This window comes from Rhipicephalus microplus, chromosome 4, assembly GCF_043290135.1.
Source record: "Rhipicephalus microplus isolate Deutch F79 chromosome 4, USDA_Rmic, whole genome shotgun sequence".
Classification (NCBI taxonomy): domain Eukaryota; kingdom Metazoa; phylum Arthropoda; class Arachnida; order Ixodida; family Ixodidae; genus Rhipicephalus; species Rhipicephalus microplus.
Genome location: NC_134703.1, coordinates 48562901 through 48589280, shown reverse-complemented (window position 1 = coordinate 48589280; position 26380 = coordinate 48562901). Strand labels below are relative to the sequence as shown.

The window sequence follows — 26380 nt, the reverse complement described above, 5'->3', positions numbered from 1 at the left end:
GGTGTTGGGACTTCTCTTTTTCTTTTCATCTCTGTGTGACGCACACCCATCCCACATTTCAAAGGATCCTTGTGGAGTCTCATTTCTCGGAGCTCCTCAGTATGCTCTGTACAGATTTCAGTGCTTTGTTAATATTGTAGTTTCGCAACGATGCCACCAGTCGTCTAAAGATGACCCTTCACTCTCGGAGACCTTTATAGTAGTAGCACGCTTCCGTATGGCCACGAAGAGTATCTTGACACTATTTTTGTTAGCTGTTTTGTTTAATGTTCACGTAGAACTATGTGCACTGCACTAACTGAAAACTAGTCTCGGACTGAGGCTTGTACTATAGTGTCAGCAACGTGACGGAGTGCTCACTTTGGCTTCCTTGGCTGCGATGTGTTGATAATCGCGATGTGTTGATAATTGTAATTGATGCACACAGCCTTGGTGACATGTTGAGCGATTGGGTGTGGGCTGCTGTTGGCTTGCCTTTACCTTTCAAAGGCCAATTTTAGCGTAGCTGTACTTGTCAAAACAGATTAATTATAGCTTTCAGGCAGGAGGCTATCATTTTCTTCTGCTAGCCACTGTCATGGTCAAACTAATTTAAGACAAGGAGTCAACTACAAGCAGTTTGTGACGACAATGTCAAGCTACTTTAGGTTTAAGTGGATGCACTTGTGATAAGAAAGAGCCAGGCAGCCACATCGCGACAGGGGCGGAATGCAACACACGTGTACTTGAATTTAGGTGCGTGTTAAAGAATCCCAGGTGGCCAAAATTATTTTGGAGTTCTTTATGGCGGTACTCTTCATAATCATATCGTGTCTTTATCATGTAAAGTGCCCAAATTTACTGTTATTGTGATAAGAAGGTGCGCTGACATTTGAGTGCAATTGGCTGCGTGTTGGTGCAACGATTTAAGACGGGGTCCATAGGACGCGACAGTTGGAGGTCTGTAATGAGTTATTGGAGAAGTTGTGTGTGGCACAGTAGTATCCTGTGGGTGCTGTGTCTGCACACAGCCAAAAAGTAATAAAACAGTGACTTACTACATGCCTTCTTACATGACCCTCACGTTTGCAGAGGTCGCATTTGAGGAAATGATGTGTTCTGCTGCAATTTAATCTTGCCTCAAGATCAAGCCTCTCTTGAGCTTTTGATTTTGTGATGCTGTAGCGCAAGGGACTTCAGCTCACAACTACTGCAGTCAAGACATCTGCCCATTGTATTCGTTGCTTTCTACGGGGATGTTATTGACCGGGCAGGATTTATTGTTCACTTCATCTCACTTAAATTAACATTTGGTATTGTGTTTTATTATCGGAGCTGGACACATGTTCTAGTATTTTGTTAACTTCACCAAATTTTCCTGTAGAGTTGGAAAGTGCCACATGCAGTCACGTTCTATTGAAAAATGTTTTGGATCATTTTAAAGCTGGTCCATGTGAAGCTAGGCCAACCTGCTTGCTGTTCGGTTATTAACGAATGTCTAGGCTTGCATTGTATTTGGTTTGCAAGAATCCTTTGTTATATCACGTCATGCACACAGAATTTTCTTTTATGTTACTTTTTTCTACGTTTAGGTTTTGTCTATGTTTTTGAGGAAGAGTAGTCGTTGCCGAACCTTGTATGCTCATTCAAGCCATGCCTGCACAAATCTCCCAAAGTTGTGTTCAATCAATAAACTACTCTGTGTATGTGTGTGTGTGTGCATGTATGTGCAGGCTCATGTTTTCGACTTACACATGGTCAACATGTTTGGTTCCCGATTCCTTCCCCTGTGCCGATTATTTGTCTCTTTTCTTACATTAAAAAGTCCTACTTTGTTACTTTGTAGATATAGATTTTGTTTGTTTGACTGAAGCACCTCTTTTAAGTGTATGTGTACGTGTGTGTGTGCACATGACACACATTTAGAAGTTGTTTTCTGATGTTCCTCAGACTGGCTCGCTGACGTCGATCTCATGCTCTTCTTCTTTCTCATGTTTGTTTCTTTGTTCATTGATCACCCCATGTTTTGTTTGTTGTAATCAAGTAGAAGTAATTCTTCGTTCAAAGCTTACTTTTTCTGTATATACGTGTGTGTGCGTGTTTATTACCACTGCTCAGAGAAGCCCATCATAGTAAATCAGTCTTGACTGGGAAAAACCGTTATTGCTGTGGGGGTTGAATGCTGAGCCCCCGAGGAACTTAATTTGCTGAAAATACACTTCGTTGCTTTTGGTCACTCTACCGTCCTGGGAATGAAAAGAAGCGATAGCCGACCAGGCTTTAAGTGCAATATCTGTTCATCTGCACCAAAGTGCACCTCTGTAGCGTTCGCGTCTCTATCCCTGAAAAATAAACCACTGTCACAAAATGTTTCCAGCGCATAGATTAAGTGTCTGTGTTAGCAGTAACTGCAGATGAATTTAACTTTTTGAAGACCACTTTGTTTAAAAAAAAAAAATATGAGTCCTAAGAGTCGTGAGTGACCTGATCGGAGTAAAGGAAACTAAATATTATGGGGGATCATGGTAAAAAAAAAAATCTGATTAGATGCAAAAGTTTTTATTACATTTGTAGTTGGTGCATGAATCGAGCAGTAGTCAAATATTTTTTTAGGAAATGGCTTGACATTGACGCAACTAATCTTTTGTTTTTTATTAGCTTTATATGACTAAAGCCTCATATTTTAAAATTTTTCATGTCATTTTTTGTTTTGCTGCGCATCAAGTCAAAAGCACATCCAAAGCAGCAATGAATGCAGGGGTGCCGAACTCGCATCCGAATTGATGACTGAGCAGGAAAGTAACTTGCAGTAATGAATCGCTAAATTGTTCGACCAGTCCTCAAGAGTTCTTGGGCATCTCAATGAAGGAGGCACACACATGGGGAAAGCATAGTGCTTTGTGAGTGCCCACGCGCAACGAAGCTAATACAATGTAGAGCAGCCACGTGGGCTGTACTGGGAAAAAAAAAGTTTGTGGTAAAAAAAGACAGTGCCTACAGAATAAAATCTGTCAAGAAGTTGCAGAAGAAAGTTGGCAATCATCTTTTATCTGAACTCATTGCTGCAAAATTATTCACTTGGCTTAAAGTGTGACATACATCTACTTTATGGCACATCTTCAAAAACACGAAAACAATAAAGAGCATACCGCAATAGAGGCTTGAGCAAGGTGGTGTATAAAGGAAAGCTGTTGGAAAGCTAGCTGCCACATTCAGACAGTGCATATAGATGAACTTGTACACTGTTTTTAATTAGTGGACATCCTTTGCTACCAAATGATCCCCCATGTTTCTTTCCTGTCTGCACATTCACTTAGACTGTCTTGCTGTCAACGTATTCTGTCGCCGCACGTCTGTACGTGGGAGAATAAAAATAAGTCACTTCGGCCATTCCTCTCAAGTATGAAGAGCTGTCCGACCAGTGTATCACTGGAACTATGTAACGGCCCATGCTGCGATACGAAAAATGTGTGGTGGCCATTTATTTATATCCTGACTCCGTCACCTCTGGAATGTGAAAAGCAAGATGTGAACCACGAACGAGAGGAGGCGATGCTAGAGTCGGCGCTTTAGTTCCTCCACAGGCAGATTCGCAACTTTAAAAGACAGTGACCATCCCCTGACATGTTAGTGACGATAGTTCAACACACCCGCATAGCACATCTTAGCTTGCGACTAGCTACCTACATAATAACAATGAAAAAAAAAGCTTGTGTCATTTACATGTTTTGTACTTTTTTTAGTGTACTCCCTCGTTGTTGGGGAAACTATAGATGGTTTCGCGCAGCTGTTTTAGAAAGAAAACAGTGGGATAATTAGAAGAAACTCAATAGTCCTGCAAGCCTCTTAGTACCTGTTCACATTTTGAGCAGTGTTTGTTTGGAAGTGTAATGTTTCTTTGCAAAATTTTGTAGTAATATTGTTCTATTCCTGTAGTTCATTAGAGACTACTATTTATTGCCCATTTCGAACCCAGCACATTTCTTAGCTTGCACCATTGCTGTAGATAACCATGCACAAAGGGACAATGGTGGAAAATAGCACCTATCAACTAAGCATTTTAGAGTGAAAATATGGGTATTGAAAAAAAAAAAGGTTGGTGATAAGGTTTGTTGCTGTGTCAAGGAAGCATGTAGAACAGGCTTGTCATTTTAGGGTTGAATGATCTGAAAGAAAGTGCAAGGAATCTGTGAAATGTTTTTGCAAGGAACAGATAGAGTATTTTTATCTAGAAAAAAAGATATATATATTTGTGGCTAGCTTTATAAAAGGGCAATTTGGCTGAACACTGGTTGGAGGAAAATTACTGAAGCCATAGCAAAGATACAGCATTTTCAATGGCGAACTGGAATGGTCATCTTGAGAAAGTCTTGTTATATATTCACTTTAGCACTACTGCTGACTGATGTCAAAAGCTTTAAAAGCATGCTGTTATAGTTATTGTGCCCATATGTATTCGCAACTTTTCATCGTGGTTATCACATGAAGCTTTCCCGACTGTATACTGGTTTAGCAGGCAGAAAGTCTCTGTAATTTGACTGGTCATTAAACAAGTTCACATGTAGCTTATTCATTACTACATACCATAGACACGTACATTTGCAAATTAATACTGGTGAAGAAACACCTTGTTGCTTCATGTGTAGATTAACTTTCATGTGAGCCAGCTTTATCGTTATCCACATATTTTGCCATTTTAAGAGCATCCAGTGTGAAAGTAATCTTGAGATAATAGCTCTGGATCAACGTTGCTTATAGATTTTTCTTAAGCAGCTGTTAGCCTTTAGTTAGGTATGTGCAGGGAGGTAAGGCTGTATGGAGCCCCTCTCGAATGCAGAGCGCACTTTTCAGCTCGCCTGAAACTTGTCAGCTTTCTGCATTTTTCTTTTTGCGAAGAGTGACGTCATTGTCTACATCTGCATGCTGCATTAAATTTTTGCACATGTAAGCCTCACTATGTGGGAGCTGTAACAAGTAATGTGCACTGTTCATAACCTGGATTGCTAGGACCATAAAATGCTTACTTATTCTCAGTCGTACATAAAACCAACATATGTGGAACGCGTCACTGTGTGCACCATTGCACCAGTTTAGGGATTGTGTTGAATCAAGTTAGCCATTTGATAAATATGGCATCGTCTATAGTTAGGAATGTTCTGTCTCTCGTGCAGTGAAATTGGTTCTTTTTAAGAAGGGCCTAAGAAACTTCAACATTGTGTTTTTAGGCAGTAAAAAAAAAGCAATGAAGGTGAGTGATCAGTAGTTTTTCTTTTATTAAACTCCCTATAGGAGGACTTAATTGCTTTTTTTTATTTTATACCAAGAACTGAGCAGTGCTAACATTAAATAAAGATATAAAATCTAGTGCCTGTAATTTTCAGATCACTGAAACACAGTTCTTTATGTTTCCACCAATGTCCTGGTGGGAACTTGAATCAAATCGAACTTATTCTTACAGAATTGGAAAACCTATAGAAAAGTACCTTTGCAAGATTCTAATAGTATTTCTTAGGTGATATATTTCTGGCCAGTTTTACTTGTTTTTGCAGTTTTAAGTGTTTATTTCTGGCCAGTTTTACTATCCCAAAGCAGTCTACTGGCACAAGGCACATGATAGTGTGTTGCTGGCACTTAAAATTTTTGCTTGAAGCACCATCAATGTATTGTGTGGGCATATTTTGTGTCGTCTACCACCTAGCTGAATACTGTCAGACGTGTCATTTAGGGAAATTCACTCATGTGATGGACTCTTATGTTAGTGATTAAATTGGCACTGTTTGGAATGACATTCTACCATGTTGAGAGGCTTATATCTTCCTGTGTGATCTTCATGAGCATGGCCGGGGGGGGGGGGGGGGGGGTGTTCAAACCTTCCCCAAAATTTTTCAATTTCGCTTGAATATATATATACATACAGAGATGTATGTGCAAATGCACAAAGTATAGTTGAATCCCCCCCCCCCCCCAAAAAAAAATTAAAAAAGAATTCTGGCTACGTTTCTGTTATTATGTAGTGCTCGGTAAGAAGCGATAGGGGGAAATGTTTCAAAATGTGTAATACATAGAGCACAGTTATAAGATTGCATGCCATATATCAGTGTAAAATAGGAACATGAAGTTGCTACAAGCTTTTACGCTTGAGATTGTTTGCTACATGTGTGTTATTTATTTTCTCACAGTTATTCTTGAGTTTTCTTTTGCAGGACTTTTTTCTAAAGCTTCCTTCTTTGTGTCTTTATTTAAATTTATGCTAATGGTGCATGTAGGCATGTTTGATGCTTCTCAGGAGAGGCAGTGAACTCTGGGAGGCCTTGTGAGTGATAGTTGCTAAAGTGTGCTACACTTTCTGAACTCACGAGCAATGTTTGACGGAATAAAAGGCAACATAATCGAAAGTTGGGCTAGTTGAATGACAGTTATACCAAGGAATAAAAGGCATTTGAGCAGTTATTTGAGCATTCGGCAAGCGTGCTTCGGAAGTGCAGCTGTAGTGGAAAAAAGAACAGACGGCAGCTGACTGCCTGGAAGTAACCTTAACTGCTGGGAAGATATCTGGAAGTTTTTGCAGCCACTTACCAGATGGCTAAGTAAATGCTTTTTTCCAAACTCTGTCTTGCTTGTGATTGTTCTGAAAGTACTGAGCCATGCCTGTTCAGATGTGCTTAACCTGTTTTTTACGTTTAGCACTCTTGGTATTCTGGTCATCTTTCTCTTGCTGAGCACACTTACAGAGGCCTTTGATGTTTTTGTCGCTAAACGTAGTCAAGCTACTGCTATGCACTGTGAAAGCATATTAGTGCACAATTTACAGCTTCCGTGCATGTTGTCATGTGGCCTTACGAAAATCATCATATCAGGCCAGCACTATATTGATTGCTTTGTTAATTTATACTCCATTTACATTTAGTTGACCTAGTGCATTTGAGGATATGAACAGGCACTCAGTGCACATTGCTTCTTACATTGTGTCTTGTGGCTGGCTGTGCTTATATGTATGTGCTGGCATAAATTCAAATGCCGACAACTCGGGTTTTGCAGAGAAGTGGTCCTACACACAGCATTTTCAGCGCAAGCTTTTGCAGAAATGCTGCATCATTCTCACAAACAGCTGTTCTCAATTTGTGTCAATTTTGTTGGCGTAGGTGGTGGAGTGACAAAGTGTGTTTTGTCTATGCTGTGCCCTATGTGGACCCTATGTATGTTGTGGCTGTTCATGGAAGTATATTCCTAACTGCAACAGTCTTGAAGCCCATCATTAACTTTAATGGTTTCAGCACATGCGTCATCGTCTTTGACCTAATGTTATGTTGTAAAAGATCCCCGCTTATTTGATTTGGTAATAGCAGCCACCAGGGCACCATTGTAATATGCTTGTCAGCAAAATGCTTTGTTGAGCTGCTTCATGATGATCTAAATTATTGCTCTCTTCTGTTGAGTAAGAAATTGTGATGCTGTCACTTGAAAAGCCTTTTAAGTTGGGCACTTAAACCACTGCTAAGGATGTGCAATTCTTTTGCATGCTGGCCAAGATCAAAAAAGAGCTATTTGGGAAATCAGCACTGCTCATGGCAAGTTTTAGTTATGTGTAGGGCTGCTATGTTTTCATTGTTTGCACAACTGCCTCTATTCAAGCAGCATCTCTGGAACCATGACATCTCATTCTTGTGCTCATGTGCCATGAATACCAATGTCCCTCCTCCACAAGCGAATCTGTGTGTTCGATTGCCTGATTGGACCTATGTTTTGTGCTAGTTTCGTGCTTGATTTTCCTGCTGTTGTCGAGGAGGCATGAATACACATGCAGAGTAGTATTTTGGCATTCGTGTAGAAGTGGTGAATTGCGCCCTTTAACTGGTTCGAATGATGGCTTGCATAAAATAATATTATTTTATTTATTTTTCTTTTTCTTTGAATTGGTGCAATACCCCTTTAGTGGTGCAATCTTTCCATGTTTCCGAATTTACATCCCTTTTAATGAGGTGTCATTACTCAGGGCTACTTGAACGTAGCTGTTCTGCTCCATGATATTTCTAGTACTGAGATGTCACTGAAGATAGTAAATGTTGGTTCATGGTTCACCTGATTGGTCCTGCATCTGCACCTTATTGTTTTACAATTAATACAGACATTATGTGGGCATACTTGAAAGCCACTGTCATTGGCACGTGCGCTTCGTGCCGCTCTTTCCACTCGACATGCTTGAATAATCTCTGACAGTTGAGTCCACTTCACGACTGGCAGCAGAATCAAGCACGAATGAGTAGACTCCCTTTCAAGGCAAGCATGAAGAGAGCCTGAATGATTGCACTTTCCAGAAGATATCGATTTCATTGGAAATTGAGCAAAACTGGACGGATTGTACAGCGTGTTGGAGCATCTTAGTTACCAACGTTCGTCGCAAAGGGAACTTTCGTAACGAATGCAAAGCCAGCTTGACTGAAGATGGACTCGTATGATGGATGAGCATTACATTTTCTGGTGGCATCACCTTCTCTTATCATGGTGTGTTGTCTCGAGCCCGTTCTGCAGTCGATTGTCAGACTTGCATTACTGTGCGCGAATGTGTGATAGAAAGAAGACTAAAGCTTTCTGTACGAACATTGTTGCCAGTCAAACATCTTTTGTTACTGTTTATCAAAGAAAAAAGAACTCTTGATTCTAGTACAAAGAAAAGCTGGCACTTTGATTTTTTTACCCCCACGTGACTACAAGTCTGGCGTTCTTTTTTTTTACTGTTTTACTTTATTGTGCATTGTCTTTCCGTGTAGATTAAATGCTTGTTGATTGAAGCATCTGTCTCATGTCTGATTGCAGCTAGAAATGCATGCATAACACAAATGCAAAAACGGACCAATATGAAAGGCAATTCTCAGGCAGCACTGCCTTACATATATTGCTTATTTTCATTACAATTAGGTAGATACTCCTAGCACATTTTTGCTGTTTGCAATAGTGCTGCTGCGAGTTTCTGCAAAAAGTCCAAATATAAAACATCACCCTGCATGTCATATGTTCTATGTGAAAGTCAACGCTTGCGAGGCATGCGGATAATCTTGGTTCAAGCAGAGGGGAAACACGTTGGTAGTCTTTGTGCAATAGGCACATGAGGAAGAGGGGGGTCTCCTGGTGGGGACTGTGTGCCTTGATCAGCAACTCTGTAGTTTGATCGGCCAAAATGGTTGCCCACAAGTGCGCATGCTGTATTCTTAAAGTGATTTGAGTACTGCTTATAAAAATTTCTGGGGTCTTGCTTGTCAAGAGCACGCTGTGATTATGAGGCCCACATTACGTGGAGGGCTCTGGGAATTCCCACCACCTGGGAGTTCCTTAAAGTGCACATAAATGTAAGTACAGGGGCCTCTAGCATTCCACCTTCATCAAAATCGGATATCCACAGCAATGATGTAGTGATTACCGTGTTGGTTGGTGACCTGAAGGTGGAGGGTTCGATCCCAGCTGCAGTGGTTGCATTTTAATGGAGGCGAAATGCCAGAGGCACGTGTGCTGTTTAGCATCAGTGCATGTTAAAAAACCGCAGGTGGCCAAAATTTTTGAAGCCCTCCTCATCAGCTTGCCTCAAAATCTTATTGTGGTTCTGGCATGTAAAACCCCATGTATTATTATCCAAACCTGATTATGATAATAATTAATGGGGTTTACCATCTCAAAACTATTATATTATTATAAGACGCCATAGTGGATGGCTCGGAAACTTTGGACCATCTGGGGGTTCATTAATGTGCACCTAAATCAAACTACACGAGCCTCAAGCATTCTCGCCTCCATAGAAAATGCAGCCGTGGTGGATGAGATTCGATTCCGCGACATGCGGGCCAGTAGTCAAGTGTTATAATACCTATACCACCATGGCATGTTATTGAAATCTGTGAACGAACCTGCGACTCAGTTCAGCAAACAAGCACCGTAACCACTGTACTACCACGGAGGCCAGCTCATACTCTTGTACATGTTATATTTGCATTGCAAAGTTTGCAGTAAAGCCATGGCCACCACGGCTGGAATCGAACCTGCAATTTTCAGTGCGGCAAACGAGCATCATAACCACTGTACCACCGCGGAGGCCAGCTCATAGCCTTGTACATGTTATATTTTCATAGCAAAATTTGCAGTAAAGCCATGGCTTCCGCGGCTGGAATCGAACCTGCAACTTTCAGTGCGGCAAACGAGCACCATAACCACTACCACTGCAGAGGCCAACTCATACCCTTGTACATGTTATGTTTTCATTGCAAAGTTTGCAGCTAAGCCGTGGGTATCACGAAGGCCTCTTCGCTCACTCATTGCAACAGCTGCATTTCATTATGCCAGCGTTTCGTTGAGTTACGCCTTATAGTGTGCAAAAGTGGTGAGCAGCTAGCCTTCGAATAATGTTCTAGTGTATTGCTATTACATTCACTACTTCGCCCTTGCTCCAAAACTGGTTTTTTTATGCTCTTGCTAAGTATGAAATTTCAAAATATCAACTAATTCAAAGCATAGCAAGAAGAACTAGCATTTTCTCCTTTCTGCCGTACGATAAAGTTGATCTAAAGCGGGTCTTATCGAAATCGCAGTCCCCCTTTTTTTTGCAACAAGATAGATATCTGGGGTTTAACGTCCCAAAACCACCATATGATTATGAGAGACACCGTAGTGGAAGGCTCCATAAATTTAGACCACCTGGGGTTCTTTAACGTGCACCCAAATCTGAGCACACGGGCCTACAACATTTCCGCCTACATCGGAAATGCAGCCGCCGCAGCCAGGATTTGATCCCGCGACCTGCGGGTCGGCAGCCGAGTACCTTAGCCACTAGACCACCGCGGCGGGGCCTTTCGCAACCACACCCAGGTTGTTCACCCTTATATACACGTCTATAAAACGTTTTTTACACTGCTGAAAGAACGTTGTGCTTTTATTAAGACCTTGCTGCAATGTAGCAAGGCATGCTTTTTGCCAACGTATTTAGTGTAAGCATTACCTGTATATATCCTGTAGACTGAAAAATAGGCAGTGTGACTCGAAGTGGTAAACAAACTTGCAGCCTCAGTATTTATGCACGGTAAGTTTCACTGAATCATCAAGCTGAATAAGATGCTGGGAGCATCCCAATCATACCCATATTTCGGCATGAGAATATGATTAGATGTTTAGACATGCCCAATTTTATTTTCTGGCATTTCCTCTGCTACTGGGCTTTGCCAATAAAGCACCTAGAGTCTTTGCAGGCTTAATTTTGTGTTCCATCTTCAGGTAAAAGAAAGAGACATTCCTATTAGGACAGCATAAATATTTCACAGATAAGAACGCATTCTTGCAGCAAAATAGGATTGTTTAAGGGCTTCTCTGCCACTCACATATAACCAAAAGTTGGCAGTGTTGCCACTAAACACTAAACTAAAATGCTATGCCTTTTACAGTAACTTGCAAGTACCTCACATAGTGAGGTATGTCTGTGTTGTGCTTTTCCTTTATGCTTTCATTCGAGAAAGGTGAAGCTGCACCCAAGAGGTAAAGGGCTTCCCTGCACTGACAAAGAAAAAAAAAGCAGCAAAGTTGATTATCTGCTGTAAAAAGTACTCGTCAAAGTATGGCTGGAATTTTTGTTTACAAGTATCCCTGTTGCCGTGCAATGGGGCTTGTTTTCAGTGCTAAAAGGGTTAATGCAGGAAGCTGGGCTGATTGTCTAAATGCAAGATGTGTAGAGCACTGAGATGAAAAAACCTCCAAATTACATTACTGTTGAGAAGAGTATTCCTACACTGTCATCACAGGTGTGTTCTAGTAATCTATTTTGTTACCCCCCCCCCCCCCCCAAAAAAAAAAAAGTTATGAATATTTCTAGGCTTGTGTGAATAGTGACTTTGGTCAAATAATTTTGAATCATATTCAAGTAGTATGTATTACACACATATTACAATACATATATAATATATTCTATGCGAATATCCATTTTTCTTTATAAAGAAAAATGGACATATTTGTCATGACCTGATTAACCTGTGTAATATATTTTGAAGATTGAAACAAGGCCTGTGCCAATGCCATTCTTTTTGGTTATAAGGAAGGAAAAAACAACTTTGAAAGTAGTTCAAAAGCAGGATTTGACTTTCAGTAGAATGCTAGTGATAACCGATAAAATATGTTTTATAATGTACCATACCTACAGCATATAAGCTGGTGTAACAAGCTTTTAAATCGGCCCCGCCGCGGTGGTCTAGTGGCTAAGGTATTCGGCTGCTGACCCGCAGGTCGCGGGATCGAATCCAGGCTGGGGCGGTTGCATTTTCGATGGAGGTGGAAATGCTGTAGGCCCGTGTGCTCAGATTTGGGTGCACGTTAATGAACCCCAGGTGGTCAAAATTTCTGGAGCCCTCCACTACGGCATCTCTCATAATCGTATGTTGGTTTTGGGACGTTAAACCCCACATATCAATCAATCAAGCTTGTAAATCGATGTGAGGATAATATGTTCATGTAACTTTGAAGTGGGGCCCTGCGGCCAAGCGAATTTCCCTTCAGTAAGTATTTTCACGGTTTAGCTCTCCTCTACTGCAGTGAAACCACTTTTATAGAGGTTACATGCAGACCAATATATATTTGAATAGGTGCTTTTATGGCTTAGCACCTCTCCACTGCATTGAAACCATCTTTACGAAAGGTTACATGTGGATTACATTAATTTGTTCACTTTGAATACTTCAAAATTTTCAGTCATTTAAATTCAAATCGAAGCATATTCAAATACAGTAATATTCAATACAGTAAGCCTAGATATTTCGGCTTTGCAACCACTGTGAACCAACACAGAAAACTGGTTTCTCATCTGTGGAGCAGAGTGCAGAACATTTGGACGTTATCACAATCAGCTACGCTGTCCCCAGTGGATGTAATAAATGGACATCAACGAATTGTAACAATTCCTCTTTTTTTTTTCAGCAATTGCTCGAACTATTGAAAATTACACAGTCTAATTAGAAAGTCAAGAAACTGCTTGTTTCTAGGGTTTTTCTTGAAACTTGTATCACGCTGTTGCGAATGTTTCACCAGACGGTTGTTGAGACGATGGTGATGGTGGTGGAGGCCTGGTTTCCTTTACAGTGGTGGTAGTTGTCTCTGTTGCACCAGGAGCTTCCGCTGGCTGCTCCTTTGGCTTAACAAATGTCTTCCTCATGGGCTCCTTTGGTGGTTGCCAGTCTGGGATGATCTTCGAGTGTAGACGCCATGTACCATACACGTTTGAAATGTGCTTCTCGAAGACTACATATTCCAAGACATCCTTGATTATCGCTTCACTTCCATGCATTAGACGGCCAAAACGATCGTAGACTGCCAATGTCTGTAAAGAAAAGCAGAGCCAGACAAGATTTTGTACACCTCAAGAAACTTCCTTGAAAACCGAATCATTCCAAAGAAGCAGATTCACTCAAGCTGTACTATAACATAGTTCAGATGGGGTGCTGCACGTAAATATTCATCAAATATACCTTCAGGCTAACAAATACTAATAGAACTGTATAGACTCGCGTAATGAAGGCATTTTTGAAGACGATAGTCTTTCTTGGGGACCTTCGATAAAAAAATTTTGGTCTGCCTGTCTGTAATTTTGTCTGTTTGTCCGCCCCAACGATACCTCAAACGACACCAAATGGCCTCCTCCATCCGTAGCGCCCACCAATATTGCTCAACGTTTAGTGTTCATAGTCGTGCGATTGTCAATAAAAGAAGCAAATATTGCGCATATCTGAGGCCCCATAACAACACTTCTATGTTTTGTATGTCTGCCTTTATACTAGAAGAGGCACACACAAGTAACTCTAAGGACTGTAGCGTTTATCGCGCTGTGCTGACAGTGCAATGCGATGCTCAAGGAGGTGTTTCCAACGCTTTGCTTTGACAACACGGTGGTGGCACTTGCCCGTCGCTTTGCATTCTATACCTTATCACCTTCGAGTCTGACGCGCATCTTCCTCTGCAGTCGCATGCGTCTTCGTTTTCGAAAATAACTGTCAGATAGCGCTTGTGTCTAACGTACCTAGGTGCGTTTGTTCGCCTCCGCTACACGCTCGAGGCACTCTAATGCAGCGCCTTCAGAATACCATTCACCGATTTTCTTGCGGAGAACATCAAATAAACGTTTTGTTCACTCTCTCCAAACGCAAGACTATCGTCTTTCGAGGACATTTACAGTGTAACATGTAGATTCAGGCCAATTTTTTTTCCCCCTGAAAATTGGAAGCAAAGTTGGGGGTGCGTTTGTTATGCACGAAAAATTTTATGAAAACTACTTTGGGATGAGCAAAAATGCACGAATGCAAAAAAAAAAAGTTACGTCACTTAGTCCTTCGCAACTGACATAAGCGTGCACTTTTTAGAAACAGCTTCGTTGCTGCACTTCACTCATCTTTGGTGGTTGATGGCGCTATCTTCTGCAAGCTGTCTCCGCGCCACCAGCGCAGGCCTTAAAACCGTTTTTTGGCTATATTTTCTCGGAATCGTTTAATCGCAACAGTGGTATTTGCTGTGATCTCGAAGGGTACCCAGAAGCGTGCTCTACGACTTTACGACGCACTCTGCCAACTTCATGGCAACCTCGCACTAAAACCGTGACGACACCATTGACATTGTAGCGAGTAACCAACATTGCAGCAAGCTACCAATGAAGCATCAAAACAAACCGTTGATAACAATATTAACGACAAACTACGGCCGCTGCCTCAGTGTCCACATGAGAAGTGAGTTTGGGAAAGGTAGCCTATATCTTGCATTCCTTGAAGTATGTGGGATTACAAGCATGAAGAGCAAATAGCAATCAAAGTGAGATCTGGGGTCCATGTTGCAGAAATCATAATGCTCTTTTCTCCGCGACTAGTGATTTTTTCTGGTTTTTCAGAAACCTGCGACACAATGGCCACGAATGGCCCTTCGTGACAGCCAAGGCGACAGCACATCCTGTCGTCATCGCTCGAAGATCATGCACATATGGTAGGGCCATAAAGTGTCCCATTTGCAGGAAGCACCTGGTGGTTGGTGCGGGCAGTTTCATGACCTTTGCTCGCTGTGTGCTTGTCCGGTGCGATGTCTCTGCACTTGCACCGTTCGCGAACCCCGCTATAGTGCACGGATAATGAAAAAAACAAAAGGACGGGACATGTCGTGCACAGGTAGACAAAAAAAACTGTGCGGCAGTGAGCAAAGGGGGAGGGAGGGAGAGCAAGTCGAGGTAGCGGAGGGGGAGTTGGCATTATAATAAAAAATGAAAAAGATCGACAGGTGTCGGTTTATGGGACTGCAGCGGATGAATGTAAAAGGTGTGCGTATTATGCGAGAGAAAAAAAAATCCAAATTATGCTAACTGAAAAAGAAGGGGGGGGGGTGCATTTGTTATACATGTGTGTTCATTATGCGAGTAAATTAAATACATTATTTAAGTTTTTTTCCTTTATGTACAAAGAAGGGAGTAACATAACATTTATTTTTGTGTGCAGAATGGCTGCTGATGCAGAAAATGAATTGGAGAGCGTGTAAAATTAAAAAGCGAGACAAGCCAAAATTAGTCTAAAATTCATGAAAAAAAACAGGCCCCCCCCTCCCCCATGCATGCACGCACGCATGCACACACACAGATTGGGGAGGAAGGAGCAAGGCATTTTTCGTGCTTCTGCATGATTGCGCTGTGTTACAATTTAGTGCTTGTCATATTTGTTTTGGGAAAGTGTCAACTACGTTGAATGCCATATTTGAAATATCAAGTTAGAAGCCAGAGTTCTTTGTTTTTTTTTTTATCCGATTTTCTTAGCAGGGCATTATTCTGTTCCTTCTAACGTTGTGTTATTTTCGCAATTTAAAACTCAACGCAATAAAAGTGACAAATCTTCACCACACCGAAGTCCTGCATGCGAAGTTGGTTTCTTTTTATCGTGCTTTCTTTTTCAGCATTCTAATTAACAAACTTTTATCAGTACTATTTCTCTGGTATCCCTTCTATTTTTTTCTTCTATAGTTTCTGGTTTAAGTGTACGCATCTATTCCAATGTGCCCAGCTTTCCATCATGCTGAAAAAAGTTACTCGTGAACCATTTGTCGAATTCAGTTCCTATGGCCGTGCTCATGTTTCACAGAGCGTGGCCATTGGTGGAGGCCACCACGAACAAAAATAACCCCATTCTGCAACACTTTGCTTCTGCCTGTCAGTTAGCAATATACTACACAGTGCTAATTAATTTACCTAGCTTGAAAGGAAGACTCACATATTTTGATGCTCTTTAAAGACTAGCAAAGGCTGCCTTATAGGTTTGAAGGATTTCTCAAAGTTTCAAGGACTGCACGTACATGCAACTTCACCTAGATTTTTGGCCTCTTAAGTAAACCTTATCTGACCATGGTAGATTGTCCAAGGATAAAAAACGCATTTGAAGATACCTTCATTTTGGGCCCCACTGCACAATACTCACCTGCTGACTGTGAAATCGCATGGTGATCTGGGCAAACAAGTTCTCCTTGCTGATCATGTCGGTGCACCGGATGTGCACTGCCCGTGGGGGTTCCAGGCTGCGCACAAACTGCCACCGCAGTGTCTTCCGCTCTATGTTCTCCATTATAATCTGCATTCAAAATATCAAACACTTGTTTTTGCAAGCTTTCCAAGACATTTCTCATTATAAAAATGCAAAATTTTGCATGGAGGTTCCTCTACACATACACTATTTGATGACAAATTTTAATGTGGTTCAAAATTTTAATGCGATGATTCGTGGTGGATAAGGGCATTTCTCAGAATAATGATGGAAAATAGCATAGGGAATGTCGGCCTACTAACCCAAAAAATTTATTATTAATGCCTTAGTGGGTATCAAGCAAGTGTGCTTGCATTTGTTACCCAATGAGTGTTTTTAAAAGGATTTGAAAGGCCGCTCTTCCAGCTTCGCTGTGACTGTGCTGCACCTTCCACGCGACTGGCATTTTTTGTGTGCGTGTGTGTGTGCACGTGCGTAGATGAATGAGTATGCAATATAGCGTGTAGCGTTGTCGTCCCGCTCAACTCTTGAAAGACGAAACTGTTGCAGCTAACCATTAAGAGCGTGGCCAAAGTAAAAATGCAAGTCTGAACTACACTTGCAAGACGGTTGGTAATAAAGGCAAGTACAAATGGCACTGTATGTGTTTGTGTGTGCACATGGACACGCACATGCAAAATAGCAAACAAAATAGCACATGCAAAATAGCAAGCAGCTGTAATCGCTTGCGTGCGACTTTGTTATCGTCCTCTACCCTTAAAGACAAAGCTGTTTACAGCCAACCATTGGGAGTGTGGCCAATGTGAAACCACAGGTCTGAACTACGCACTCGACAGAAGATTGGTAATAAAGGCTAGTACTAATGGCACTGCAACACATTAAAACGGCAACTAGTGCGAACGATACTATGCCACATCGCTGCCAAGTCTATACCTGTCAGTTATGTGTGAGATACACAAGAGGGTACACAAGAGCACACTCCCTGATTTATTGGTGCCTTGCTGCGGCTTCCATGTGTAATTATGGGTGCATAGTGTATGTCAAGCTACATACAAGATGCATGATCTGCCCAACGTGCCCGTAACGGCTGAGCCAGCATACCTTAAATACGCCAACGCGAGTAAGCCACTTCCGTCATTGTGCTAAGTGCTACGTAAAAAGGGTTGCTACACATGTCTGCATTGCTTCTCCAAAAAGACCAAATAATGTGCGTAAAATATTAAGCAAGCCTCCCCCCCACCATGGTGAAAAATAATTGGACAGGATATGAGGGAGAAGGCTAGCACTGTTGTGGATCGAAATTCCATGTAGTTGTGGAAGAGCTGCCAAGAAAACAGAACGCACACCTGTGCTTCTAATGAAGTGCTTTATTGATGCATGCATTTACAGTTTTTACTGATCTAGAGAGAATCCTGATGTAAAATTTCATGTGTTACAAAAAGGAGGAAAGACTGCGCTTGTGTGAATAGTGAACATTAGGCTAAAAGGGAATAGTGATTTTGGCTGAATAATTTTGAATCAAATTTTAATAGTATATATCACTTACAGTATTATGAAGAAAAATGGGCGTATTTGTCACATTCTTTTTGGTTCAAAGGAAGTGGAAACAACTTTAAATAGTAGCAGGATGTGACTTTCGGTAGAATGCACGTGATAACCAGTAAATTATGTTCTCTTTTAAAATTGACTATACTCAAAGCACATAAGCCGATACAACAAGCTTTTAAACATAAGAAATGTTGAGCTTAAGTGAGGGTAATACGTTTATTCTCGAAACGAGGCTTTGCAACAATGCGGTTTTCCCTTAGCTGGTGTTTTCACGGCTCAGCACCACTTTGCTGCAGTGAAACAGTCTTTACAGAGGGCTACATGCAGAATAATGTACACCTAATCGTTCATCTCAAATACTTCAAAGCTTTCAACCATTTAAATTCTAATAGAAATAAATTCGGATACAGTAATACCCCTGTCACACGGGCACCCGCGAAGACCGTTTAACTCCCTCGTCCTTACGACAACAAAGATGCGGTCCGTGTCACACGGCCACCCTTACGCAAACGAAGGTAAACGGAGCGTTTCGCAAAGTCTCCCTTCGCAGCCAAATGAGGTACTCTCGTGCCCAGCAGTCTAGAGGTCAGAGAAAAATTTCGAGCACTAAGTGGTCGCAGTGAAAGAATAATACATTTTGGCAATCTTAAACGTTCTTTCATTGTAGTACTCATTCACAACGCGTGTTTGTTTACATATATTTACGCCCACCAGAGTTCACTTACTCTCAACACCGATGCTCTACACTCCGTGCCTCGCACGTGGTGCCTCGTGAGTCGGGCCGGCCGGCGCCATTGAAAAATATTTTGTCCATGTGTGTGGTTGTGGTCGTCGCTGTGTCACTCATGGCTGAAGAACACGAAATGTGCGCTCACGAGGCAAGGAAGCACAAGAACTTTCGCACACGGGCATGAACACAGGCAACAAAACAACTAAAAGCACAATGCGGCCAGCGTCACTAGCAGCGTCGCTACAATTAGCAAATTCGTTCTTATTTGAAAATATTTTTATGGTTTGTTAGCCTCTTACCTCCTTAATAGTCTTTTTTGTAAAAACCCCATAACGAGGATTCACAAAAAAATCAATACAGATGAAATTAGAATACTTTTCCGAAAATCAAACAGCGCCAGCTGAGCCCCCTCGCGCCAACTGTTACAACCTTTTCATTGCCGTGTGACACTGCCACAACTCCTTCTCCGTCGAACCACCTAGGGGAGATTTACGTTGACGGTGTTCAACGGAGTTTAGTGGACGCCGTGTGACAGGGGTATAACACTCATTCGAATATTTGAAGCACACGAATATTCGCACAAGCCTAAGAAGGATGTTCTTCGAATGTTCTAACAATGTGTGACAACTCGAATGCAACCCCTGAGGCACCATACTACAAAACTACCAAGAACTTCTACACATATCTAAAGACTCTCACAACATGGTTTCCTAGAAACCACTTCTGCAGGATTATGTAGCATAAAAGAAGTAAAAAAAAGGAAAAAGGCTGGAGGAGAAAAGGGCACTTGCTTGGATAGAGGAACTTGTTCAGAATTTCGCAGTATGTGAATACATTGTCTTTTGCACTGGTGGTACTAGTTTTCGGCATTAGCGCAACTTGGCTCTACCGAATTCCAATGCTTGGCTTCGTTTTCACTGCATATTTCTCTTACAAATGCCAACACAAAATTTAGCAACCTTACATTACAATGCTCTGTTGCTGTGACATTCAGTGGGCAGCTAGCAACGAAGACATTTTGAACACTCTGAGAATACTCACAGGGTAGCAGTGCTCTGTCACAAGGTCCTGAAGCTTTTCCTCGTCTCGACTGTAATAAAAACAATGCCAGAACAACAAGTCATGGCATTGGCATTCACAATGACAGGAAACTTTGGATTGAACGATTCCGCAGTAACAGTGCAAGGGGTTTGAAGGAGGCACATGAGCATGAAGATGAAAAGCTCCTTTATGCGGTTCATACAGTTCAGCTTATATGAATGCGATGCTGTACACATCTCGCATTGCATCTTCCTGTGGTAGCAGTTAAGCTCCTAAAGAGGCCCTGCAACACTTTTTGAGCATGGTCAGAAAACGCTGCCAATCGGTAGTAGAGGCTCCCAACAACACGCGAGCCAAATATTATAGCGTAGCACCCGGCCTGGAATTCACAATAAATTATCAAAGTCAGCTAAAAATAGCTTTCTATACTCTCGACAAATCACGGAATTAAGCCCAGTAAGCCCATCTATCAGCCCTTGGCTGATTTGAACATGGCGCACTCGGCTGTTACAGAGGTCGCCGTAATAGACCGTCATTTGTCCACGGGTCGCGCACGATCGCACTGAAAAAGCCGCATAATCGAAGAAAAAAAAATGCTCAAGGTCACGAGGCGCGAGTGGCGTTTTTTGTTCGCCCTTCCCATCTCTGCCTGCTCAGCTTCCAGCGCTTTTGTCGGGACGAGAGAAGAAAGAATGTGATTGCAGCATGTGACAAATCTTTGCAACTCCGCTCGTACTGGACGGATTCTTAAAAATTATTGCGGCGTTCAATTTGTAAGGTAATGCGCTTTCCCAGTGAATTAATCAATTGGTTACTCAAAAAAGTGTTTCAGAGGCCCCTTAAGAGTGAGGTTTGCCATATGACCTTGCAAAATCTTTGGTCAAGCTTGCCTCATATGTCTATACAGTACTGTACAGCTTCTAAGAGAAACAATTTATTCCTGACTATTTGCAAGAGACATGCTGTTTGTTACCTGAATGTTTGAGACCAGGCATGACCTTTTACTACTTATTTGAGCAGCTGCACATTCCAGCAGCAATTCTTGCAGAGAGCAAGGAGCAGAGTGAATTTTGTTTTAAAGGGTGCCCTTAGTTCTGAAGATGGTCTACCATTAGATGATGCACACAAACAAATAGCTTTTCTTTTTCCGACATTGCTGGTGTTGCTTTCAAATAAATTATTATTATTACCCTTAGGCCTCTGGCAATTATGCAATAATGTAATCTCTCAAAAGTTCATGTTTTGTTCTGAGGGACCTCTTAGATGAGTGTTTGGATCATGCTTCGAGTGTGCAAATTCAAACCTCTCAGTGAAATGAATGACTGCTCCATGATGAATCACAGCAAGTTGTGCACAAAAAACGGAGAGTAACATGTTCTAAAACTATTGATAAGTAGTGGGAAACCGATTTGGTCACCTAAAATTTCGTAATGTTCACCACAGAGCCCACAGAATATAAGTGTTCCCTGCTGCAATTAAGACTGCAGTTGCCATGGCAGGAGCTAATTTGCACCACTATGCTCGGAACTCACCCTATTTTTTCTATATTTATCCCTGAGGGATCCTTGCATGGTCCAATCACAGATATGTGCAACATCATTGATAACATTCACCTTCAGAGAGAACGCTTAGCTACTCCTCCATTATTGAGTTGTGGCTCCGCTATGCTTAGTGTAAAGACTCAGTAGAGAAGTAAGGCAATAACTACAATAAATGAAATAAGCATCATAGCCAAGTTTTTATGAAGTGACAATGCAGGTGCGAGAAGCATACTTGGCAAGCGCCTTGTGGGCTTCTACATAGAGATCCTGGGCCACATCGGCAAACTCCACGAGGTCAAATTCGTCCTCATAGGCGCGGATCTTTCGCAGGTTCATGTAGGACTTGCCGCGCATCTCAAGGCGCCGCATGCGCTGCACGGCTCCCGCCTTGGTCAGGACGCTCACTTTTCCATCACCCTCGGGAGGAAGGTACGGTTCGAAGACACCACCTACAGCATGCAGGAACAAAAACATTAACGCCGTTTTATTCTTTGGAGTGGCATGCTAGGAAACACTGTGTGTTAAGAATGTACGTCTGGAAATTTGTGAATGCACTTGTGTGTCGATCTGCAAACACACACTCATTACTTTAAGAGAACATCAAAGACGATCGTTGAATTAATAAGTGATAGGTTATATAACACTGCAATGTTAAGGTGTCACTTTGACTGTAAACTCAGAGAGAACTAAGAGACAATCATGCCAAGGAAAACTTTGGGGTGTTATTAGCAGTAATTGTGATATGACCAAAAAAATTTCAAGTGCACAAAAAGATAACATGTGTAGCAAGTTTCTCATTCACTTTAGTTTCCTTGACACTTATATCACAATTACTGTGAGTAAAATTCCCTACACTTTCCTTGGCTTGATTGTCGGTTCTCATTAATGTTCCATTTAAGAAAGAAAAACAAGCTCGTAAAATTATACTACTTTAATGATTTTACATGGCGCTGTCTGATGCTTTCTTGCTGCCATTACTGACAAGGAATAAAGACCAAAGCCAGATGCGTTCTCGCCGATCACTTGGCTTTCAACCTATTGCAGCATGAAAGCTGCAATATTTTATGGACGCGAGTCTAGGGGTGTGCCGCATGGACATTTAGTCAGACGCGGAAAGATAAATGAGCCTTGCAAGTGCTGGAACACGGTAAAAACTAGTTTTATAGTAAGGGGTGGTGTCTGCAAGATGCGCAGAATGCGATGATACGAATGCATGCAAAATGAAAGCAGATCAGTCTCTGTTCTCGATTCGCAGTAAACATTTAGAAAAAGAAAACATGCAAACATTCTGTTTGTAAGTTTACGCACCTATGCAAGCTACAAATTACACAAACTACACATGTCGAGTCAAATAATTATCATAGCGTCACGTGCCAGAGCTGGTGATGCCGGAGCACAGGTGTCTACGCTGAGCAGAAATGTCACAGCATTACAAGCGGCCGTTGCATTACTGAAGGGCCGTTCTATTGTGTACGTCATCCCCTCATTCTCTGAACACACACCCATGAGAGAAAGCGCAAGCAGCATTTTGCTTGAAATTTGGCCCATTTCTACAGTGTGGAGCATTGCAAATTTTGGCAGACGTGATCATGAATGCCCAGTGTATACATTACATTCTTCAGCTCAATATTGTCAAACCTAGTGAGGGCCCTTTAGGCCACTGTGCCACCACAGTGGCTATGATTAGATGTTCACAGCCAGAAATTCTGACTTATGTGGCTCTGGGTTTTATTGCATGTGCTTTAAATAGCAGAGCTATTAAAGCTCGAGGTAAATGCCTGGGGATCGTCCGCACTTTCTAGCCCAGCTGTGAGAAAAGCCTGACGAGAGAAAGAGCACGGGCAAAGCTAAGTCGGTGAAAAGCACGGGCAGGGACACGAGGGGGGCAGCTGCTCCCCCTAATCACTTAAGGTTCGTTCGATTCACCTGCACCAGTCGGAACCGGTTCGCAGCTGTGCACGCGAAGTTCAGCGGTGCAGGCCTTATTTTCTCTTTATTTACACCATTCAGCAAACACTGACCGATGGCAAATCGCACATGCAGACAGTTTATGAAGCGCAAACATCTTGGTAAAACACACCACGTTTGTAGAAGCGGGTACGGCGCCTAAGCCACCTACGCCTAAGGGCTGCGTCGTCTGCTCAGCTGCACATGCGGCTGCACCAAGCCGGCACCGTCGGCGTAGGATGTGCAGGAAAATCATGAACCAGTGCTGCACCTCTTCTCCATCTTTAGAAACGAATGGCAGGGTTCAGAGGTCGTCAATGCTGCACCGCTGAAACGAATGGCAAGGTGTAGCACCTCGTAAACTGGTTCACATAGTGCAGGCGAATCGAACGGACCTATAGGGAGGGGGGATGCAAAGTATTGATTGATTGATTGATATGTGGGGTTTAACATCCCAAAACCACTATATGATTATGAGAGACGCCGTAGTGGAGGGCTCCGGAAATTTAGACCACCTGGGGTTCTTTAACGTGCACCCAAATCTGAGCACACGGGCCTACAACATTTCCGCCTCCATCGGAAATACAGCCGCCGAAGCCGGGATTCGAACCCGCGCCCTGCGAGTCAGCAGCCGAGTACCATAGCAACTAGACCACCGCGGCGGGGCTGGGGGTGCAAAGTATGTCCCATACATTTACTCAGTTATGGCAATAGAGTTTTTCGAAGACAATGGCGGCCGAAGGACCCTGATGTAGTACATGATTTACGTACTTGCTTTCCTTTTTTACTTCAGGAAAGTCAGGGACTAAAGGCAGCCCATTGTGAGAAGCACTTCATCGCTTTCTCTTCATTTTTTTTTATTCATCCATTTATAATGAAGCATGTTGTCTTTGGTCTCCACCAAAGGGAGGGGGGGCATCGTTGTATTGTGTGATGAAACTTTACCCCCGCTAATGAGGAACCATGGTCATTCCTATATTCAAAACTCATTATACTAAAGTTTCATCTTACACAAAAACGAGTTCGTTCTATTTGAAAATTTCTTATAAAAGATTATTCCTAACACTATATCTATTGCAGAAATATTTTTTGCTTCGTTATTACTAGTATTTCATTATGTCAGGGTTTGTTATATGGAGGTTTGTGTTAGTAAGAACAGAGCCTAGTAGACAGCGGGTAGTGACATGAATAGAGTAAAATGGGTAGTGAGGTGGTGTGGACAGCAGGACCGGTTGATAGCCACCCTGGAAAAGCAGAGGGTATCACATTCCTTCTGTAGTGCTCATCCCATATTCGTTCTGAAATGTTTGGCAATGGCCAAGCTAAACTGATGCTACCAGTTTCACTTTTCGATCAGATTTTGCGACATTAAGCCAGCTGAAGCTGCGCATATTTATTATTACTAAATATACGTTGCTGTTTCTCGTGGGTCTATGCAGCAGGTAGTCAAGGCGTGTCTAGTGACATAAATAATCACAATTATCACCGAATCGCGTGGTTCTCACCCGAGCAGCTGATGACCATGGGTCGCTCATTCCAGGGCCGGTCGGGGGCCACGCCTTGCTCCTTTAGTTTGGTACGCATCTCCTCCGGTGTCATTTGGTCCTTGCGGCGCATCTCCTCGAATTCGGGCAGCTTTATCTTGATAACCTTGCGCCGTCGCAATGCCTTCCATTTGGGAAGCCAGTGCTTGTTGTTTTTCATCCAGCGCACTTGCTGCACCGACGGTCGGAACAGCCCCTGCGCCAACTGAGAAAGATGAAAGCCGACGCGAGAGATTGAATCACGAGGAGAAGCTTCCGGGAAGGTTGTCGTCTCAAACAGCGCCAGCTCCAGCGCTGTCAGCCTGTCGAATTCAGCGCTAAGCGAAGCGGAAAAGCAAAATGAGGACACCAGAAACACGATGAGAAAACCGAGGTGTATATATACACACCTAATGGGCGTAGTGATCACATCATTTTAAAGACGCATAATTTGACACTGCCTAGAAGCGCGAGCGAATATCGACTGAGGATTCGCATGCCTTCGAGCCATCAACGGAAGAGTTTACGGTAAAACCTTCACGTAGATCTTGAGAAGAGTAGGTTGTCGCAAATAAACAGCGTATATCGTTGCCAAGCTTAGATACACGTCATAAAATAGCACAAAACCTGCTTACGGTGCTTCCAGCACCGCTGATCGCGAGCCGAAGCATGAGGTTACTGCAGTGCGCAGCCATGTTGGATGTTTCGGGTTTCTGTTTCAATCATGGAGGTTTCAATGAAAAACATAAAAAAAACGACCCAGAAAAAAGGAGTTCGTGGAAAAAACAAAACACAGTTTTACGCAGTTTCTATAATAACGTTAAAAAAATTTAACGTGTTTAGTAAAGTTAAAAATAACCATCGATATTATTTATTTTTCACGGCAATAGTCGTTTCTTGGTTTTGGTTTTTAGCCTCAGGTGTGCAGCAGCGCTCGTCCACTCGACGTATTGGGGTTAGGGCTGCGGAACTTGAGAAACTTTCAGTAAGTATTTTCACCTTATTATTACTTTAGGTTATTGCTCTTATTGCTGGTAAACGTGTGGGCAGCTCGGTTCGTATGTCAGTTTAGTGGAATGGCCAGCAACGAGCAATGCCGGGTGAAGCGCTCGGCGGTGTGCTCCGTAGTCGCTACTAAGCCTCGTCGCTCTGCGCCGTTGTCATCCTGTTTTCTTACGGAATGCCGTGGTTGAAAGCGTGAGCCCGCATTACTGGCATCGCCGGGCGTGGAACGAACTAATTCCACGCGGCCGCATCGTCTGAAGGCGAAAATAAATGGTTGGACGGGCCGACCAATGCTTGCGAACATTTTTATTGCGCAGTGTGGTAGGCCTCGTTGTCTGAAACCTCGCGTGTGTGATTCAACCAACGCCGAAGCACGTCCCCGATGTGCGCGTGTGAAGGACGGACACCTCGCTTCATTCGTTGCTCTCGAGTTTCTGCCTACCTGCTTTTCTGCAACATGCGAGCGTTTAGCCCCCAAACCGCGGCATATCACAGCTGTTTTTGAGGCAATTTTAACTGCGCAAGTACGTTCATTCAAAGCTCCGCCTG

General features: G+C 42.5%; 2 protein-coding genes across 3 annotated transcripts in view; one reads left to right on the top strand and one right to left on the bottom strand.

Annotated features, from left to right (window-relative positions):
• Positions 1-12890: 12890 nt before the first annotated feature.
• On the bottom strand, positions 12891-25564 carry mRpL45 (mitochondrial ribosomal protein L45). 2 transcript variants are annotated; one of them, XM_037422866.2, is made up of 6 exons: positions 25462-25564; positions 24809-25052; positions 21589-21805; positions 19816-19864; positions 16434-16583; positions 12891-13318 (listed from the first exon to the last, which is right to left on the bottom strand). In XM_037422866.2, the coding sequence occupies exons 1-6, from the start codon at positions 25519-25521 to the stop codon at positions 13004-13006; spliced, it is 1035 nt and encodes a 344-aa protein (XP_037278763.2). In that variant the 5' UTR covers positions 25522-25564; the 3' UTR covers positions 12891-13003. The 2 variants fall into 2 exon arrangements, with proteins under 2 accessions (XP_037278763.2, XP_037278764.2); XM_037422867.2 differs by lacking the exon at positions 25462-25564 and adding an exon at positions 25237-25376.
• A 131-nt stretch (positions 25565-25695) lies between these two features.
• The window catches only part of kra (basic leucine zipper and W2 domain-containing protein kra), a 32432-nt gene continuing 31747 nt past the window's right edge, over positions 25696-26380 (top strand). Inside the window, exon 1 of the mRNA XM_037422863.2 lies at positions 25696-25811. The gene's annotated coding sequence lies outside the window, so the exon portion shown is untranslated. The remainder of the gene's footprint in view (positions 25812-26380) is intronic.